The sequence below is a fragment of the Anolis carolinensis genome, chromosome 6 (assembly GCF_035594765.1).
Source record: "Anolis carolinensis isolate JA03-04 chromosome 6, rAnoCar3.1.pri, whole genome shotgun sequence".
Lineage (NCBI taxonomy): Eukaryota > Metazoa > Chordata > Lepidosauria > Squamata > Dactyloidae > Anolis > Anolis carolinensis.
This window is the reverse complement of record NC_085846.1, coordinates 117,185,270-117,207,591: the sequence shown is the minus strand read 5'-3', so window position 1 is coordinate 117,207,591 and position 22,322 is coordinate 117,185,270. Positions and strand designations below refer to the sequence as shown.

At 41.1% G+C, this 22,322-nt stretch overlaps 3 protein-coding genes across 6 annotated transcripts in view; all 3 read right to left on the bottom strand.

The window, feature by feature from the left end:
* The window catches only part of LOC100555440 (D-serine dehydratase), a 459,449-nt gene that overhangs the window by 105,480 nt on the left and 331,647 nt on the right, over nt 1–22,322 (bottom strand). The gene's annotated exons all lie outside the window — the stretch shown is intronic.
* On the bottom strand, nt 482–14,516 carry LOC103281525 (cathelicidin-2). 2 transcript variants are annotated; one of them, XM_008123275.3, is made up of 4 exons: nt 13,990–14,475; nt 7,368–7,475; nt 4,212–4,289; nt 482–2,887 (listed from the first exon to the last, which is right to left on the bottom strand). In XM_008123275.3, exons 1-4 carry the CDS (start codon nt 14,191–14,193, stop codon nt 2,747–2,749), a joined length of 531 nt encoding a protein of 176 aa, XP_008121482.2. In that variant the 5' UTR covers nt 14,194–14,475; the 3' UTR covers nt 482–2,746. The 2 variants fall into 2 exon arrangements, with proteins under 2 accessions (XP_008121482.2, XP_062813868.1); XM_062957798.1 differs by lacking the exon at nt 4,212–4,289 and having other exon boundaries at nt 13,990–14,516.
* Nucleotides 17,064–22,322, bottom strand: part of klhl18 (kelch like family member 18) — a 33,654-nt gene continuing 28,395 nt past the window's right edge. For both annotated transcript variants that reach the window (XM_003229281.4, XM_008123276.3), the window contains exons 8-10: nt 21,020–21,124; nt 20,808–20,919; nt 17,064–20,560 (exon numbers count right to left, since the gene is read on the bottom strand). In XM_003229281.4, coding sequence (XP_003229329.1) covers nt 20,174–20,560; nt 20,808–20,919; nt 21,020–21,124 — 604 coding nt within the window. In that variant the 3' untranslated portion in view covers nt 17,064–20,173. The remainder of the gene's footprint in view (nt 20,561–20,807; nt 20,920–21,019; nt 21,125–22,322) is intronic.

Here is a 22,322-nt window from a genome sequence, read left to right as displayed (position 1 = left end):
CACAGGGAAGATTGATCCTAAATTGAGGGGATCAAGGAGACTCAATTGTTCATTTTTGAGTCGGTTTAAAATAAGTTTAGTGACTTATTTAATGTAGTCTGTGCCCTGGTAAGGAACAGAAAATCTGTGATCGTATATCACAGGGTGACTGCGGTTTAAAAGTAGCAGAGGAAGAAGTTCTAACTACTTTAAGTAAAAGAAATGACACTTTAGGGAGTTTGTCTTACCTCATTCTCGTATTGTAACTGTTAATAAAAGTGCCTCTAAGTGAGAAACAACATTGTAACCACTAAGCTCTGTGTCTGAATAAACTTGTTATTGTTCCTCCAACATCTAAGCCTCTGTCGCATATATTATAAACCAAGTTGCGTTACCATCTAAAGTGAATAAGAAGAAGATATATATATATATATATATATATATATATATATATAGAGAGAGAGAGAGAGAGAGAGAGAGAGAGAGAGAGAGAGAGAGAGGTCTCCTCTTTGAGTCTTTTGGTGGTTGCATCTTCGCAAATTGGTGGCAGCGTTATAAATTCATTACAAATTGGTGGCAGTCGTTATTAGCTCTTCGCAGTCTGGAACCAAGAATCCCTTTGAGGAGTGTCTTAAAGAGCTGGCCATGTTTATCCTGCAGGAGAGAGGGCTGAGAGGAGACATGATGAGGGCCATGGATAAACATGTGAAAGGGTGTCACAAGGAAGAGGGAAAAGGCTTCTTTTCTGCTCTGGAAAATTGGACTCAATGGAGCCATGGGTTCAAATGAAGAGGAAGGACATGAGGAAGAACTTTCTGACTGTAAGAAGAGCTGTTCAGCAGTGGAACTCTCTGCCTCAGAGTCTGGTGGAAGCTTCTCCCTTGGAGACTTTGAAACAGAGGCTGGATGGCCATCTGTCGGGGGTGCTTTGATTGTGCTTTACCTGCAAGGCAGGGGGTTGGACTAGATGGCCCACGTGGTCTCTTCCAACTCTATTATTCTATGAGTCATGGAGCCTCCGGTGGCCTAGGGGATAAAAGCCTTGTGACTTGAAGGTTGGGTTGCTGACCTGAAGGCTGCCAGGTTCGAATCCCACCTGGGGAGGGTGCGGATGAGCTCCCTCTATCAGCTCCAGCTCCATGCGGGGACATGAGAGAAGCCTCCCACAAGGATGGTAAAAACATCAAAACATCCGGGCGTCCCCTGGGCAACGTCCTTGCAGACGGCCAATTCTCTCACTCCAGAAGCAAGTCCGGTTGCTCCTGACACGGAAAAAAAAAATTCTATGAGTCTATGATTCTCGGTGTTTGTTATCAGAGTGGTCCAGCCTTTCTGTGTACTCCACTTGCTTGACAACCATCCGATCCTCTGAAGATGCCATTAACCACAGATGCAGGCGAAATGTCAGGAGCAAATGCTGCTACGTTGGCCATATAGTCTGTAAAACATGCAACACCCCAGTGATTCCAGCCATGAAAGCCTTCGACAGTACCTTAAACTCCTGCTGCGATTGTCTCTCCCAAAACATAGGATTGATGTAATATTTGCATATGACAATGATGGGCAACCTTTTGCACTTGGTGTGTCAAAATTCACCAAAACAACTAGCATGACTTGGGTGGTGTGTCACTTTGAGAAAAAAACCATAATTTCACAATATGTATAGTTTAAATAACAAAAATATATAATTGCAATATATAACTGTATTTAATAAATCAAAAACTATTTACGACCATTATTTCCATTTACAACAATCTATGGGACCTCTTGCAGTTTCCACGCTGATTTCTCTCTATTCTAGTTTCAATGTAGTCATGAATAATGAATAATAATATAATAGTAATAATATATGTAATATGATAATATATTATGATAATAATATTATGATATATATATATATATATATATATATATATATATATATATATGAGTTTTGTTCACTGCCGTGATGCCATCACTCTTTTATATATATATAGATGAGTGATGGCATCACGGCGACCAACAAAACAACAAAACTACAGGCCCCCCAACCTCGAAATTTGACAACACAACCCATCATCCATGCCTCTAGGTTGATACAACAAAAAGAAAAGAAAAATAAAGTCCTAATTAGAGGGAAAGGAATAATTGTTTTTATCCAATTGCTGCCAGTTAGAGGACTAATCTCTGCCCACTTGGTCTCCTAGGAATCAACTCAGCCCAGGGGACATGCTGGACTTAACGTCAGGGGAAAACGTTTACCCTTTACCTTAACTACCACCAATTCCTCAATACTTTATTTCCCATACCACCAGACTTCCCCACAGCAACGCGTGGCCAGGCATAGCTAGTGTGTGTGTGTATATATATGTGTGTGTGTGTGTGTGTGTGTGTGTATATATGTGCATAATTCCCATGGACTAAACAACAATACCACTGGACCAAATTGCATCAAATTTGGCCACAAAAGACATAGTCATCCAATCAATCTGCATGCGGCAGCGTGTCAGCAAAAATGGTTAGGCGTGTCAGTGCTGACACGCGTGTCATAGGTTGGCCATCACTGGCATATGTCAATATAAAAATTCCTGCCGCAGTTAAAAACAAACACTCCCCTCCTTCAATATGATCATGACAAGTATGTAGCATGAATAAGCGATAATATTTAGCAATATGATGAGCCAGATGAGGCTAAATAATAAAGTGTTGTGCCGCACTCAAGGGCTATGAAGGAGGCTGTCAAAAGCAACGCAAATGGCTCTCGTCCGGAAGGAGATCAGTCGTGATGTTACTTCTCTTCGACAGCTCTCAGGGCCGCGGTGGAAAAGGACGATGGGAAATAGGGCTCTGCATCCATTTGAAGGTTCGGCGCCTTCACCGCTTGGGGCCGGGAGCCGGATTTGGTTTTCCGTCCACCGGACGAAGCCCGCTAAAAGGAACGAGAGGAAGCAAGACACGTCTCAACAAATCAAGGCATTCAATCGCAAATAAATCGAGCCTGAGCTTCGAAGTTAATGCAACTCAACTGAGGCTGTCATAGTGTGGACACATCATGCGGTGGCATGGCTCAATGCAAAAGGCACAAACACAACTTGCAATGGAAAGCAGAAGAAAAAGACTGGAATAGAGCTTGGTTAAGGACAGTGAGGTTTTGCAAGACCTGAATTGTCTGCAGCAGAGCTCCTCGTGGACACTAGAGTGATGGATAAATAAATATGATATGTGGATTGAATCCAATCGTATGTATGGTTGGGACCTATATAAAGAGGCCATCCTAAGAAATGAGGCCTGGAAAACTACTGAATTCATTAACTGTAATTAAAAGTTGCTGAACTGCTGACATTAACGACCGGAGACAAATGATTAACTCGTGGTGGAAAACAACGTGTATGTATGTGTGTGAATCCTGAGTAAAGAGTGAGCTCCTGGCCTTTAGCCCAACTTCTGTCTACCTAGCAGTTTGAAAGCAAAATGTGAGTAGATAAATAGATACTGCTTAAAAGCGGGGAGGTATTTTAAAGGCACCCATAAGGAAATGCCAGAAAAATGGCAGCAATTCAATCAAGGGTGAAGTTTACGAACAAAGCTCTTCAGCAGGGAGATGGACCGATAGCACCCCCCCTTCCGTGGCCAAGACCGAGCACAAGCCTCCAAGATGCCGAAGATGGGAAAAGCATATATATATATATATATATATATATATATATATATATATATATATATATACACATACATATACACTAGCTGTGCCCGGCCACGCGTTGCTGTGGCGAAGTATAGTGGTATGGGAAATAAAGTATTGAGGAATTGGTGATAGTTAAGGTAAAGGGTCCCCTGGGCTGAGTGGGTTGCTAGGAGACCAAGTGAGCGGAGCTTAGCCTTCTAACTGGCAGCAATTGGATAAAAACAATTATTCCTCTCCCTCTAATTAGGACTTTATTTTTCTTTTCTTTTTGTTGTATCAACCTAGAGGCATGGATGAGGGGTTGTGCTGTCAATTTTCGAGGTTGTGGGGTGTTTACTTTTGTTGTTTTGTCCACTGCCGTGGTGCCATCACTCTTTTATATATATAGATATATATATTTCTATGTACAATTGTCTGTCTTGTCAGTGTATAAACCGCATGGAATGTTTGCCACATATGTATGTTCTGTGATCTGCCCTGAGTCCTCTTTGGGGTGAGAAGAAAGGGCGGAAGATAATTACTGTAAATAAATAAAAAGGCAAATAAATAAAAATGCCAGGCCTCTCACCTGGCATTTCACGGAGGTCAAAGGGGAGTCTTGCATGAAGTTGAGAATGGAGACTTCAGCGGAGCAATCCTTCACCACCTGGGGAAGAGAAGCAGTCGTTGGGATTGAGAACATCTTGGCCTGGGATGTAAATATATTCCACTCCGATCCATACCTTCCAACTGCCCCAATATTTCACAGGGACAGTCCTGATGGCTTTTCGACATAGAGAATGGAGCAACAGCTCCCCCCTGTGGCTGAATCCGAGCTCAACCTCCAAGGCACTGAAGCTGGACTTCAAGACAACATACCTCCTTTCTGTCTGTTCTGTCCTTGTCCTGTCTGTCCAAACGGCATTGAATGTTTGTCGTGTATGTGTACTATGATCCACCCTGAATCCCCTTGGGGAGATAGGGTTGAACATAAATAAAGTGTTGTTCTTTTGTTGTTGACAGTGCCAATCTCTCTAGGCTGATACCTCCTTTGCTATTTGTTAAGGGGCCACGGTGGTGCAATGGGTTAAACCATTAAACCGTTGAATCTGCTGACCTAAAGGTTGCCAATTTGAAGCCATGGGTCTGGGTGAGCTCTTGCTGTTAGCCCTAGCTCCTGATAACCTAGCAGTACGGAAATATGCAAATGTGAGTAGATCAATAGGTACCGCTTTGGTGGGAAGCTAATAAGGCGCCCATGCAGCCATACTGGCAACATGGCAACATACTTTGCTCTGTGTAGTTGTATGTCATTGTTATTCCACAGTGAATGTTTGCCTATCTGTATATATTGTGATCCACTCTGAGTATCCTCAGGGACATAGAGCAGAATATAAATCAAGTGTATTATTATTATTATTATTATTATTATTATTATTTGAAACACAAAATGAATCCACAGCAGACACTCTGCTAGCTGTTGTCTTGGATCACACGTCGGACACTTACCAAGTGTCTAGGACTGTGTGGTATTATTATTATTATTATTATTATTATTATTATTATTATTATTATTAACACAAAGACATAGTATGACACAGCAAATGAGATATATATGCTGGATATTATTATTTTTATTATTATTTTAATTATTATTATTATTAGAAACACAAGATGAATCCACAGCAGACACTCTGCTAGCTGTTGTCTTGGATCACACGTCGGACACTTACCAAGTGTCTAGGACTGTGTGGTATTATTATTATTATTATTATTATTATTAACACAAAGACATAGTATGACATAGCAAATGAGATATATATGCTGGATATTACTATTATTATTATGATGATTATTATGATGATTATTTATGATTATTTATTATTATTATTATTATTATTATTATTATTATTATTATTATTATTACACAGCAAACAAGATAGATATGCTGGATTTCGTATCACAACATCACAACTGGAACACTTCCCAAGTGTCTAGGACTGTGTGATTTTTTATTATTATTATTATTATTATTATTATTATTATTATTATTATTATTAGAAACACAAGATGAATCCACAGCAGACACTCTGCTGGCTGTTGTATTGGATCACACATTGGACACTTCCCAAGTATCTAGGACTGTGTGATATTATTATTATTATTATTATTATTATTATTATTATTATTATTATTAACACAAAGACATAGTATGACACAGCAAATGAGATATATATGCTGGATATTATTATTATTATTATTATTATTATTATATTATTATTATTACACAGCAAACAAGATAAATATGCTGGATTTCGTATCACAAAATCACAAGTCGAACACTTCCCAAGTGTCTAGGACTGTGTGATGTATTATTATTATTATTATTATTATTATTATTATTATTATTATTATTATTATTATTTCAGCAGCCTTTTGATGGCTCAATTGGGAAAGTGACTTTCAGAAGGTCCTGTGCTGTTTACATGTTCCCTTGTTAATAGTTTAATTGCTTTTAACTCAAATGTTAGTTTAGGGGTATGCGATCCCTGTGAAATTGGGAGAAACACATATACAGGTCCTTTATTATTATTATTATTATTATTATTATTATTATTATTATTATTATCAACACAACAACGTTGTATGGCACAGCAAACAAGATAGATATGCTGGATTTCGTTTCGCAAAACCACAAGTCGAACACTTCCCAAGTGTCTAGGACTGTGTGATGTATTTTCTGATGATGTGTGCAGATCCCAGTAGGGTGGCCTTTTGCAGTTGGCAGATGGTGATTTTGTCAATGTCTATTGTTTCCAAATGCCGGCTGAGATCTTTTGGCACAGCACCCAGTGTGCCCATCACCACCGGGACCACCTGCACTGGTTTCTGCCAGAGTCTTTGAAGTTCAATCTTGAGGTCCTGATAGCGGCTGAGTTTTTCCTGTTGTTTTTCGTCAATGCGACTGTCACCTGGGATGGCAACATCAATGATCCAAACCTTGTTCTTTTCCACAACTGTGATGTCTGGTGTGTTGTGTTCCAGAACTTTGTCAGTCTGGATTCGGAAGTCCCACAGTATCTTTGCGTGCTCATTTTCCAATACTTTTGCAGGTTTGTGATCCCACCAGTTCTTTGCTGCTGGCAGGTGGTACTTGAGGCATAAGTTCCAATGGATCATTTGGGCCACATAGTTGTGCCTCTGTTTGTAGTCTGTCTGTGCGATTTTCTTACAGCAGCTGAGGATAGAATCAATGGTTTCGTCAGCTTCCTTGCACAGTCTGCATTTTGGGTCATCAGCTGATTTTTCAATCTTGGCCTGAATTGCATTTGTTCTGATGTCTTGCTCCTGGGCTGCAAGGATCAGGCCTTCTGTCTCCTTCTTCAGGGTCCCATTCGTGAGCCAGAGCCAGGTCTTCTATTATTATTATTATTATTATTATTATTATTATTATTATTATTATTATTATTATTAATTGCCTTTGTCCTGATGGCTTGCTCCTGGGCTGCAAGGATCAGGCCTTCTGTCTCCTTCTTCAGGGTCCCATTCGTGAGCCAGAGCCAGGTCTTCTCCTTATCAGCTTTTCCTTATTATTATTATTATTATTATTATTATTATTATTATTATTATTATTATTATTATTATTATTTTCTGCTTTATCTCTCCTGCAGGAGACTCGAAGCAACTTAACATAAAAGCATCCCATCCAACTTAAAATATACAAATAGTCAAAAGGCCCACTCACCCCGTTGGGCTTGTATTTGCAGTCTCCCATCTGGTAACTGGAGGTCTTCTGGCAATGGGTCTCCTTGACGGTGAAGTTCATGCTGAAATGGACCCCCCAGGCAAACCTCTTTGGAGACAAAAAGGGAGATATATATATATAGTTTTACAATGACATAAGAAGTCATCCATTCCTTCTCCAAGATGCTTACAATCAAAGGGAGTTGCCGAATCTAATGCCCTTGAAGCCACAATGTTGGTGCGGTCAAGGGCTACTTTCAAGTTCTTCATCCTAAAGCAAACCTATTTCCTTGGCCAGATTTGTTTGCCTTTGCTTTCCTTTTGAGGCTGGGAGATTCTTTGGACAATTAGGTCTCCACGGCCAAATGGAGACTCAAATTAATAAAGGACAGCCATTCAGCACAATACACCAAACATTCATTGCTATTCAGTTATTAAAAAATTGACTAACCAAGGAGCGTTAATCCGAGGATTAATCTTTGTAGGTTGATTCATCTGCCCACTCAACAATAGGATGCCTGGCCATAATTACTTGCACTTTATTGATTATTTTAGCCATGAAACTACCTCTCCCATGTTTGGCCCAGATCTGTTTTAGCCTCCCGTTTTTAATATTTTATGCAGTATATTGATTTTTATGACTGTTTTACTGACGTTGATGTCTTATCGATGTGAAAAATTGTTTTTATTGTTTTATCGCTGTTATTGTATTTGTATGTCGGGCATGGGCATGGCCCCATGTAAGCCGCTCCGAGTCCCTCCGGGGAGATGGGGCGGGGTATGAGAATACAGTTATTATTATTATTATTATTATTATTATTATTATTATTATTATTATTATTATTATTATTATAGCCGTTGTAATATTTATTTATTGGGCCCGGGCTGTGGCGCAGGCGGGAGAGCAAGCCAGCTGCAATTAACTGCAATGAATCACTCTGACCAGGAGGTCATGAGTTCGAGCCCCGCTCGGAGCCTATGTTTGTTTGTCTTTGTTCTATGTTAAAAGGCATTGAATGTTTGCCTATATGTGTAATGTGATCCGCCCTGAGTCCCCTTCGGGGTGAGAAAGAAGGGCGGAATATAAATGCTGCAAATAAATAAATAAATAAATAATTATTATTATAGCGTTGTGGCTCAGCAAACAGCTGAGGATTTCTCTGATTTTTCTGACATGTCGGAGGACGAGGATTTCAAAGTGATGTCAGTGGTAGGAGAGATGATGTTTTGCATTCCTGCAAACATTCCCAAGCAACCAGGGATACTGAAACCAATTTCCTTGGGAATCGGCCTTTGGCTGAAGGGGAGCTTTCCTGAGAAGCCAGATTAGGTTTGAGAACAGAGGGAGTGGAAAACAGACTAATTAGACCAGGGGTCCCCAAACTAAGGCCCAGGGGCCGGATGCGGCCCTCCGAGGTCATTTACCTGGCCCCCGTCCTCAGTTTTATAATATAATAAATTGTATATACATATAATATTGATAATAATATTATAATGTAATACAATATAACACTAATAATAATACCATATAAGAATATTAATTATATATTCTATATTACATATAATATTACTAATAATATTACAGTATAGTGGTATAGTTCAATATAATAATTATATAATGCTAATATTGTTCTATGCTAATAATATAACATATTGTATGCACATATAATTTGTAAGCCACTCTGAGTCCCCTTTGGGATGAGAAGGGTGTGATACAAATGTAGTAAATAAATGCAGTAGATAAATAAATAATAAATAAATACATTTTAGACTTAGGCTCGCCCAAAGTCTGAAATGACTTGAAGGCACACAACAACAACAACAACAACAACAACAACCCTAATTAACTTGACTATCTCATTGGCCAGAAGCAGGACCACACTTCACATTGAAATCCTGATAAATGTATGTTGGTTAAAATGGTTTTTATTTTTAAATATTGTATTGTTCTTTCGTTGTTGTTGTTTTTGAACTACAAATAAGACATGTGCAGTGTGCACCAGAATTTGTTTGGATTTATTTTCAAATGATAATCCGGCCCCTCAATAGCCTGAAGGATTGTGGACCGGCCCTCGGCTTAAAAAGTTTGAGGACCCCTGAATTAGACAGTCTGAGAGAATCCGTGAAAAGGACTTGAAGCTCAGATGCGTTAGACATGATCTCATGGCTACTTGGTCGGCCTTGAATGAAGTGATCTTGGCCTCACGCTTCTCAGAGGAGACAACGTTGCCAAAGGATGGCTGTCTCAGCTCTCAAGTTCATGTTCCCAGTGTCCTCAAGTTTCCTGTTCAAGTTTATGCCTATGTTTCCTGGATGGGTTACTTTGGAAAAGTTCCTGTTGCCTTGTTTATTGATTGATGCTCTCAGTAATGCTGTGGATTGTGGTGCTCTTGACTTTATGTACTTTGACCTTCTGGGGGTTTTGTTACTTTTGTATTTGCTATCCTCCTGACCCTTTTGGAATTGCTTTTTCCCCTTTTTGCCTGCTTTCTCGTGTGTGGTGCAGGATAATGGGATTTATAGTCTCCTCCAACCCCCCCTCTCTCTATAGGGAGAGATGGGACTACAATTCCCACCATATGTTGCAGGATAATGGGATTTATAGTCTCCCATATATATAGAGGGGGGACTACAATGCCCACCATGTTGCAAGATAATGGGATCTATAGTGTGTACATTACACACACACACACACACACACACACACACACACACACATATATATATAAAAGATGAGACTGCAATGCCCATCACAGGTTTAAGGATAATGGGATCTATAGTGTATACATTATACACACACATATATATAAGATGGTACTGCAATGCCCATCACAGGTTGCAGGATAATGGGATTTATAGTCTCCCATATATAGAGGGGGGACTACAATGCCCACCATGTTGCAAGATAATGGGATCTATAGTGTGTACATTACACACACACACACACACACACACACACACACACACACACATATATATATAAAAGATGAGACTGCAATGCCCATCACAGGTTTAAGGATAATGGGATCTATAGTGTATACATTATACACACACATATATATAAGATGGTACTGCAATGCCCATCACAGGTTGCAGGATAATGGGATTTATAGTCTCCCATATATAGAGGGGGGACTACAATGCCCACCATGTTGCAAGATAATGGGATCTATAGTGTGTACATTACACACACACACACACACATATATATATAAAAGATGAGACTGCAATGCCCATCACAGGTTTAAGGATAATGGGATCTATAGTGTATACATTATAAACACACACATATATATATATAAGATGGTACTGCAATGCCCATCACAGGTTGCAGGATAATGGGATCTATACACACACATATATATCTATATATATAAAAGAGTGATGGCATCACAGCAGCGGACAAAACAACAAAAGTAAACACCCCACAACCTCGAAAATTGACATCACAACCCCTCATCCATGCCTCTAGGTTGATACAACAAAAAGAAAAGAAAAATAAATTCCTAATTAGAGGGAGAGGAATAATTGTTTTTATCCAATTGCTGCCAGTTAGAAGGCTAAGCTCCGCCCACTTGGTCTCCTAGCAACCCACTCAGCCCAGTGTTAATAAAATAATGATAAAAAAATAAATACAAATAATACAATAAAAAAATATGAAAAACACTAAAATAATTAATACAATAAAATACTATAACAAAATGACTAAAAATAATACAACAAAATAATAAAATATAATAAATAAAAAAGATAAGTGACAATAAAATTAATTTTAAAAAAATACAAATAACGTCAAATAAAAATTCCACAACAAGTTTTAACCGATACCACCACCACTTTGCCACAGCAACGCGTGGCCGGGCACAGCTAGTACATATATAAAAGACTAGCTGTGCCCGGCCACGTGTTGCTGTGGAGAAGTATGGTGGTATGGGAAATAAAGTATTGAGGAATTGGTGGTAGTTAAGGTAAAGGTTTTCTTTTGACATTAAGTTAAGTAGTTAAGGTAAAGGTTTTCTTTTGACATTAAGTCCAGTCGTGTCCGACTGCACACTGAAGTGGATTATATGGCAGTGTGGACTCAAGATAATCCAGTTCAAAGCAGATAATATAAGATTATAAATGGGTTATATAGCTGTGTGGAAGGGCCTTGAGTCTACACTGCCATATAATCCAGTGCAAATTAGATAATCTGTGGAAGAGGCCTAAGTCTGCCTGTCCCCTAACTGAACCCTGGCTGTCCCTTGGCTGAGTTGGTTGCTAGACCAAGTGAGCGGAGCTTAGCCTTCTAACTGGCAGCAATTGGATAAAAACAATTATTGCTCTCCCTCTAATTAGGAATTTATTTTTCTTTTCCTTTTGTTGTATCAACCTACAGGCATGGATGATGGGTTGTGTTGTCAAATTTCAAGGTTGAGGGGCCTGTAGTTTTGTTGTTTTGTGGGTTGCCGTGATGCCATCACTCATCTATATATATATATATATATATATATAAGAGTGATGGCATCACGGCAGTGAACAAAACAACAAAAGTAAACACCCCACAACCTCGAAAATTGACATCACAATCCCTCATCCATGCCTCTAGGTTGATACAACAAAAAGAAAAGAAAAATAAATTCCTAATTAGAGGGAGAGGAATAATTGTTTTTATCCAATTGCTGCCAGTCACTTGGTCTCCTAGCAACCCACTCAGCCCAGGGGACCCTTTACCTTAACTACCACCAATTCCTCAATACTTTATTTCCCATACCACCATACTTCGCCATAGCAACGCGTGGCCGGGCACAGCTAGTTTATATATATAGAAGATGGTACTGCAATGCCCATCACAGGTTGCAGGATAATGGGATCTATAGTCTATATGTATATATATTCATTCCAGACATTGGTCTTGCTTTATATAATGCAACCAGGAAGCAGAAAAGACACCTCTAAGGCAGTCCGATTCTGCAAAAGTGGCGGATATTTTCCTCTTCTGCAAAGGATGAATGGGATGAATGAGTTCATTTGCTTCTTAAATGTGCCCCAAACTGGCCTCTTTGGGTATGTTTTCTTTGGAAATAGAGAAAGTGTGACCCAACCAGCCGCTTGGCAGGACAGGAAAAAAAACAGAAAATTCAATCAGGAACTTTTAAAGCCAAAAAAGAAAAATCAGAGCTAATTGGCCTGTAGAGCCCGGCTTAAGAGTTGTGTATTATGTGTCTTGCTATGAATGGATCCCACTTAACACTTGGCAAATCAAGCTTGCTAATGGCACCCTTCACACTTGATTAACAGCCTGGCTGTTGTTGCCTGGAGGCACCCTCTACTTGGGAGGTGTTGACTAGCACTTGAGCACCACCAGATCCTCCGAAGACGGCACTAGCCACAGGTGAAAAATCAGGAGAGAATGCTGCTGGGCCAGGCCTGGGCCAACTTGGATTGTCCTAGGTCAGTGATGGCCAACCTATGACACGCGTGTCAACATTGACACGCCTAGCCATATTTGCTGACACGCTGCTGCATGCAGATTGATTGGATGACTAATGTCTTTTGTGGCCAAATTTGGTGTGATTTGGTCCAGTGGTTTTGTTGTTTACTCCATGGGAATTATGCACATTGCATATATCTATATCTATCTATATTATTATTATTCTATTATGACACAGCAAACAAGATAGATATGCTGATATGATATGATACAAGATAGATACGACCCAAAATGCAGACTGTGCAAGGAAGCCGACAAAACCATTGATCATCTCCTCAGCTGCTGTAAGAAAATTGCACAGACAGACTACAAACAGAGGCACAACTATGTGGCCCAAATGATTCATGGGAACTTATGCCTCAAGTACCACCTCCCTGCAGCAAAGAACTGGTTGGATCACAAACCAGCAAAGGTTGTGGAAAATGAGCATGCAAAGATACTGTGGGACTTCCGAATCCAGACTGACAAAGTTCTGGAACACAACACACCAGACATCACAGTTGCGGAAAAGAACAAGGTTTGGATCATTGATGTCGCCATCCCAGGTGACAGTCGCATTGACAAAAAACAACAGGAAAAACTCAGCCGCTATCAGGACCTCAAGATTGAACTGCAAAGACTCTGGCAGAAACCAGTGCAGGTGGTCCCGGTGGTGATGGGCACATTGGGTGCCGTGCCAAAAGATCTCAGCTGGCATTTGGAAACAATAGACATTGACAAAATTACGATCTGCCAGCTGCAAAAGGCCACCCTACTGGGATCTGCACGCATCATCCGAAAATACATCACATAGTCCTAGACACTTGGGAAGTGTTCGGCTTGTGATTTTGTGATATGAAATCCAGCATATTATTCTATTATTATTGTAGTATATTATCATATTATTACTATTATATTATTTTTATATTATTCATTATTCATGACTACATTGAAATTAGAATAGTAAACTTATTTCTCCCACCCTGGGCATTATTCCACAGATATATATACACCCCACTTGCCTCATTTCCAACAGATGCCATTTGCCACAGATGCAGGCGAAACGTCAGGAGAGAATGCTTCTGGAACATGGCTATACAGCCCAAAAAACTCACAGCTACCCAGTGATTCCGGCCACAAAAGCTTTTGACAACACATTGGACATATTTACCGTCTTGTGGGTGTTCCGGAGCTTCAGCAGCCTGAAGACGGACGAAATTCCCGTCGTCCCTTCGTTGTAATCTTCGACCGCCATCCGGGCGGCTTCGAGGGGGCTCAAGACCGAAGTGACATCCAATATGGGAGGAGAGGACCCCCAGGAGACCCCCAAAACCACGGCCGAGAAGGCAAAACCCACCAGGACCAGCAGCCCCATGTCCGACTCTTTCCAAGGAACGAAACCAAGCTGAGGCTCTTTGCAAAACAGCCGCCGGATCCGAAAAATGCTGGAATTTGCTCAACTTGGCCAAAGCCACATCCTCTGAAAACAACCCTTAATCTGCGCATAGCTGGGATCGAACATCAATGGCTTTCCTTGAGAAAATGGGACGCCTTTCTGTCTCCGCTCCCAAGTCTATCTCGGAAAAGGAATGCCTTGCACAGCTGTGTTTAAAGAAATATCAAGTAGCTATATGCTTCCGAACTCTTGGCAAGAAAAAAGATAGACATGATTTGGGTGTTTTTTGTGTCCCGTTCCGTTCAGATTGGTGCGAAAAAAGGAAAGTGAAATGTTCCGTGCCAAATGCTACATCTCACAGGCAAGAGGCCACTATAGCTAGAAATGTAATCCAAAGATATATACTATACAACAGTAATTAAACCAAAATATAATCCATGTGTTACCAACACACATATGTTTACGTAGGAGAGTTTATGTGAGTATATTTGCTCCCGTCTTCAATGCCGTTACTATATTTTGTAATTTGTATTTTTTTTTATCATGTACAAGTGTTTCTAGCCACTCATATGTATTACCTGTAGGTCCACTCCATCATTGATAATGACACATTGAATTTATATACTCAAAGAATGAAATTGACTACTCAAGGTTTTCCATACCTGCATAACCACCACCAAATATGAATGTATGTGTGTTGGTAACACATGGATTATATTTTGGTTTAATTACTGTTGTATAGTGTATATCTTTGGATTACATTCCTAGCCTGTGCATTTCAGGAATCCTTTCTTTGTAAATGCTACATCTCCCCATCTGCATAGGAAATGGGGCATACCTTTTAACCAATACGCCAATACTGTTAAGGTGATATAAACACACCTGCTCAGTGTTTTCACCTGCAATTGACACAAGAGTATTGCAGAATTTGGAGTCTCCTTCCATCTCTGGAGGTTTTTAAGCAGAGGCTGGATGGCTATCTGTCGGGAGGGCTTAGATGGTGTCTTATTGCCTGGTAGAAGGGGGTTAGACTGGATGGCCTTTGAGGATCCTGTTCTAATTCTATGATCAGCAAGAAGGAAGGGGTTGCTTCTAAAGGGAAAGCTCTATATTTTGAACGGCATCCTTATTAGATTGCAATCCAGGCCATTTCCTAGTGGAATCCAAAAGGCAAATTTTAGTTTTGGAATTTTATGAGATACTTCACTTCACTTTTACCCTTTTACTTCCCCATTGCCTATAATGAGACTTGAGTATCCACAGATTTCCCAAAAAATCTGGGCAAAGATCCCGTTACCTTGTGTCACCGTATAGAAAATCCAAGGAGATAGCTCTTATAGTTTTCTTACAATGTTCTGAAGTTTTCTTACAATGTTGTTTGTAAAAAACTTTGAAAATTCCTCAAAAAAAGGGTTTTGCGGACGAATGGTTCAAGGATTTTATACTGTACGGTTTTTAATGTATTGATTGTATTTTGTCAAATTATTCAATTGTTTTAATTGCTTATGTTTTATCTTGTATTGTATATTGGCATTGAATTTTTGCTAGATTGTGAGCCGCCCTGAGTCCCTTCGGGTGAAAAGGGCGGGATAGAAATGAGGGAAATAAATAAATAAAATCCGTGGATGAGCAAATCATTCTCAAACTTGACAGCCTAGCAGTAGTAAATGTGTTCTATAATTGTAACATGTTTCATGCCAATAGCTCTAACAATGAGGAAGAAAAGAGCCCCTGAAGTTTTCCCACTGGCACAATTACTTAATGAAAAGCAATGAAAAAGTACTCAACTCGTTATAGTTACGACCAATTTTGGAAACACTATAGAAACAAATCCCCCCCCCCCCCCCCCCACTAATTTCATAATGAGTATTGAAACTTTTTTTTCATTGGGTTGCTGTGAGTTTTCCGGGTTGTATGGCCAGTTCCAGAGGCACTGTCTCCTGACGTTTTGCCCACATCTATAGCAGGCATCCCCAGAGGTTGTGAGGTCTGTTGGAAACTGTTGGAAGCTGCAAGGCCATCCAATGTTAAATAAGGTCGTCAACTGCAACATTCACATCTGCCTCAAACAGACAAAAGTTTTTTCTCCCACCCGGAACATTATTCCACAGGTATATAAACCCCACTGGCCTAGCTTCCAACAGACCTCACAACCTCTGAGGATGCCTGCCATAGATGTGGGTGAAACGCCAGGAGAGAATGCTTCTGGAACATGGCCAGACAACCCGGAAAACTCACAGCAACCCAGTGATTCTGGCCATGAAAGCCTTTGACAACACATTTTTTTTTCATTACAGTAGAGTCTCACTTATTCAACACTCGCTTATCCAACGTTCTGGATTATCCAACGCATTTTTGAGGTCAATGTTTTCAATACATCGTGATATTTTGGTGCGAAATTCGTAAATATAGTAATTACAACATAACATTACTGTGTATTGAACTACTTTTTCTGTCAAATTTGTTGTATAACATGATGTTTTGATGTTTAATTTGTAAAATCAGCCTAGTTTAATAGGCTTTTCCTTAATCCCTCCTTATTATCCAACATATTCACTCATCCAACATTCTGCCAACCCGTTTATGTTGGATAAGTGAGACTCTACTGTAATGGCAAAGGCCTAATAAATACAAGTGTCCCAAAATCCAAAGCACTTCTGACCCCAAGTGTTTCAGATATGGGAGACTCAACCTGTACCAGCAAAACCAGGAGAGTATACTGGTTTAATGTGCTATTTACGCTACAGTTTTGGATCTGTTCCTTATGTTTTGGATGTGTGAATTCATCAAATTAGCTTGACATTGGCAAAACAGACCCGAGACGTATTGGTGAAGAAACCATGCGCACGTGACATTCAGATAGGCCCACATTGTGCACCAACTTTATACACAAATCTTCTCTCTATATACATATATATATATATAATCTGTAAACATACGACATCCACATGTACACACCAGAGGGAAACCCTACAGCAACACGGACGCTTGAATACAACCCATATCAGTAAAAAAAACCGAGCAAACATGATTTCCGGAAGGTCTTGAAGAGCACGAATACATTTACTTGCTATGGAACCGGGTGGCCCTTTTTTTTTGTTGCTCCGTATGAAAACGACTGCTGCCGTCAGACAAGGACACCAGCTCTTTATGACACTTAAAAGATTTGTACAATGGCAGTGATTAAAAAATGTTTTGTTTTCTTTTTTTGGCCCACGTGCCACACACACACACACACGTCGGTTTTGCAAACTTGTCAGTTCATAGTACATATATTCGCCCAGGGTTTATGGAAGAACTAGCCTTTGGGATGCAACAGCCCTGCGGCTCCGCACAGCCTTCGTGGTTTGCGGAAAACGTCTCAAGACACGACTTTACATTCACGGAGAAGGAAAGAATGACTGACCAGCTGAAAGAAGAAATTCAAGTTAAATATATCGGGAAGAGGGGGAATGGAGGGCTTGCGTGCCACCCCTTCTTTTTCCTTTGCTTCAAGTTTCATCCATGATGCTTTTGGGCACATGGATGCACATGGCCAGAGGCCCTTCTTGATGGTGGCACCTGGTCACCATTTGGGGTGGCATCTGGGGGTGAAAGACTTTGGTTGAATGGAAATCCCCAGCGCTGAGCAGGTCGGAAGAGCCAAACTGGCTGCGGAAATTCCAACCAAATTCCCACAAATCCCTTCTATAGCAAAGTAATAGCGGCTAGGAAGACAAGCTCTCCCCCAAGATGAACTTGGAAAGCCAGAAACACTCACCAATGGGTGCTTTTGGTTCACAAATAGCCCCCAACATCCTTCTGGGACACTGGAAGGGTCCTTGGGAAGCTCTTGGAAATGTCCAGCGCCATTCTTATTGGAGTGACAAAGACTCCAATAAAGGACTCTATATCAGACATCCTTTCAGGCCTGAAAGCAAAATAACCCTCTGTCATTGCCTTCAATCCCAGTCTATGCTTTTCCTGGCTGTCATGGTAGTACAGCATAACACGGTAGGCTGTTAGGAATTGTGGGAGTTGAAGTCCAAAACACCTGGAGGGACAAAGTTTGCTCATGCCTGCTTTACAAGATGCCCAATGTGTTTTGAACTGAGCATTTGGAGGAACCTGGGGCAGAAACTGCAACCTTCCTCACTGCATCTTCACATAACCATCATGGCTTTCACAGCCGGAATCACTGGGGTGTCGTGTAGTTTCCAATGTGTTCTAGCAGCATTTTCTCCTGACGTTTCCACTGCAACTGTGGCTGGCATCTTCAGAGGATCTGATGCTAGTCAAGCGAGATGAGTATATACCTTTGGAGTGTCCAAGGTGGGAGAAGGAACCAATGTTTGAAGACGCCAACCACAGATGCAGGTTATGTCAGGGTATTGTGAATTGTGTGAAATGTTAAAATCAATCTAGGCTGTTAGGAATGTTTTTCTGTATGAGTTTCAGCAACGGAGGAGTTAATAAGAACCTGCTTTGATTGATGTAACACAGGACCAATGGGGTCAAGTCTGATTGACCGGGACTTCCTACATGATCTGTGGAATGCAGGGGAGTGTACTTTGTGTGTTCTGCGCGAGCGTTCACTGAAGATGGACAATGAAAGTTTTTGCTTTGTAGCCAAGGAGACACTGCCATGTGTCTGGGACTTATTGCAAATGACTGCAACCTTATATAGTGATGTAAATAAAGTTTAAGTACCGTTGGATTTTCAACTGAACCTTCGACTGCTGGTGTTTTGTTGACCAGTGCTGATTCTCCGTATGAGAAGGCAGCCTGGAGAAGGAGGGATCGGTGAGACCAGGATGATGATTTTTGGAACCCACTCTGCATGGCAACCAGAGACGCACCCCAAATCGTCCCCCTGACAGGTTAAACGTCAGAATATGCTGCTAGAACACATTGGCCATACAGCCCGGAAACCACACAACACTCCAGGACCTTAAAGGTGTCCTCACACTTTCTCAAACACCTTGTTGACAAAATCAGCTGTCTGACACAAGGGGACAGTGTTAATCTGTACTACCAAAACAGCCAGGAAAAGCATAGACTGGTTTTGAAGGCAATGACAGAGGGTTAATTTGCTTTCAAGCCTGAAAGGATGTCTGATACAGAGTCCCTGCTCTAAAGTGAATCTGTCATAGTTTGGTGGTTCATACCTCCATCCTTTACATTTAATGCTGAAACTCATCAAGAAAATAGCAAACCTCTTATCAGCGCCTCATCTTTCAACCTGAAATGTTCTAAGCCCAGGAAAACAGCTGAATCCCGGTGCTGGGAGTAAGCAGGGCGTCAAGTTGAAAAACCAGCAGACATGATGCCAAGGAAATTCCTCTTCTGAAAGTTGTCTTGACCTATCTTTTATACCAGGCATGGGCAAGCTTGGGCCCTCCTTCCAGGTCTTTTGGACTTCAACTCCCTACCGGCTGTTAGGAATGGTGGGAGTTGAAGTCCAAAACACCTGGAGGAAGGGCCCAAGTTTACCATGCCTGCTTTATACCTTGAGTGGGAACCCCAGAATGATGCACCAGCGTCCTCTAGGACTTGAAATCTAGCAACATCAGGATGCCTGCATCCTTCCAGCCTCTGCTTCATGCAACACACGCTACTATTCCATCAAACCCTCACAAATGTAATCACAAATGGATCAGCGCAGCATCATGGAAGGTGAAGGAGTGAACGGCCTAAAGAAGTCGGAAGCATGTCAGTGTAGGAGAAAGCGGAGGGCAGCTTTGTTCAAGTAGCCTGAACCTTTGAACCCCACAGAACCAGCATCGCAGGGACGTGGTTCCATTTTTGTGCGTTTTCCCCAAAGGACAACGTTCCAAGCACCTTGAAATGGGATGTACCTCTCTTGGTAGAGCAGACGTTCGTCAACCGTCCCTTTGTGACGAACGGGGTCTCTTTCCTGCCCTGTCAGTGATGGTGCGCATGTATGACCGACCGTCCCTCGCTCCCGCCACCGGCCCCCTCAGATGGCCAGGAGGGGGATGCACCCGACCCCGACCCCCCCCTCGTGGCACACCATGGGGGCCATGAACGTCCAGCGGTTGGTGTCCGGGTCGTACATTTCTACGGAGCTCAGGTTGGACTGTCCGTCGTAGCCCCCCACGGCGTAGAGGCGGCCACAGTTCGCCACGAGGGAGACGCGGCTGCGGCGGGTGTTCATGGGCACAATCAGGTACCACTGGTCCGACATGGAGTCGTACACCTCGGCGATGCTGAGGAAGCCACAGCCGTCGTAGCCGCCACAGACATACATCTTGCTACCGAGGGCCGCGGCTCCGTGTCGGCAGCGCTTGTTGAGCATGCTGGCCACTGGGTGCCACGATGCTGTGTGGGGGTTGTAGTGTTCTACCTGCAGAAGAGGAAAAAGAGGAAGCCAGGATGGAATGTGAGAAACCGGAAGATCGGGGAAGGGGCTCCCAGAGGAATAGGAACAGACTTGCAAACCTTCCAAACAGCCTATGTTTTAGTTTCTTATAGAATCACTAGCTGTCCCCGGCCACGTGTTGCTGTGGCAAAGTTTGGTGGTATGGGAAATAAAGTATTGAGGAATTGGTGGTAGTTATTATATGTTAGGAGATCAGGAGAGGGACACTCACGCTGTTGAAGATCTGGAGCCCGTCGTGTCCGCCAGAGACGAAGATCCGGCCCTCGAATACCGTCACTCCGGCCGCGCTGCGGTTGGAGCTCATGGGGGTCACCACGGTCCACCTTCCCAAGAGACCGACAAAGCAAGTGAGATGAGCATTAAAAGAATGCACAGGCACAGAATAATGCAGGGAGGCTGCAGGTAAAGCTCAGAAAGACTCACCGGTCTGTTTCAGGGGAATAGGCTTCCACCGAGTTGAGGGAAGAAGTGCCGTCATACCCGCCGCAAACATAGATTTGTCCATCCAACACTACCGTCCCCATGGCACTGGAAATAAGTCACAAATCCTAACCGTTACTGGAGTCATTGGCCAGTAAGAAAGGTCTTAAAATCACTGGATTCATCTATCTGGCCCATTCTGTTTCACATAAGCTTGGTCTAGACTTCAGTGTGCTCAGGAAATCAGTAAGGGAAGGCAAACAGACTTAACTTAAGTCCTGCAGATTCTGTTAAATCATTGCCGAGTCTAGATCTTAGCGGTTAGTTGCCAAGAAGCAGCAAACTCCTGCAAGGCCCAGGAGTCAATTAAATCAGTCAATTAAATCATATCTGATATAGGAAAATGTATACACCTGCTCTCACAATGGCTGACACAATTATGGCAGAGGCGCTGCTACATGGCGTAGTGGTTTGAGCACTATAAATCAATTTCAACTTGGCCATGAAAACTTACTGGGTGACTCTGGGCTAGGCATACACCACAACAACAACAACAATAACAACAACAACAACAACACTGATGGTAATAATACTAATTTTATTTATTTCCTGCCTTTCCCTTCAGCTTGAGGTGAGACACAACATACTTAAATACTCACATACTAAAACACAGTTACAATACAAGCATAAGAGCATATATTAAAACATACACATATTAAAATACCTGAGACAAAGGTTAAAGCACCATAAAGACAAAATGTGATTTGAAAGTCATACAGTAGAGTCTGGTTTATCCAACCTAATAATATTGATAATATTATAATGTAATACAATATAATAATACACTGTTATAATTGTATATTTATACTGCATGTAATATTACTAATAATAGTGCAATATAGTGGTGTAGTACAATATAGTAATATATAATGCTTATATTGTGCTATGCTAATAATGTAACATATTGTATATACATATAATACTGATAACATTATAATGTAATACAATATAATAATACACTATTATAATTGTATATTTATATTGTATGTAATATTACTAATAATAGTGCAATATAGTGGTGTTGTACAATATAGTAATATATAATGCTTATATTGTGCTATGTTAATAATATAATATATTGTATGTATATATAACTTGTAAGCTGGCCTGAGTCCCCTTCGGGGTGAGAAGGGTGGGATATAAATGTCGCTAATAATCTATATATTAAAAAAACGTAATGTGCATAATTAGGACTGAGTTAACATCAAAATTACCGAGCCAAATCACACCAAATTTGGCCACAAAA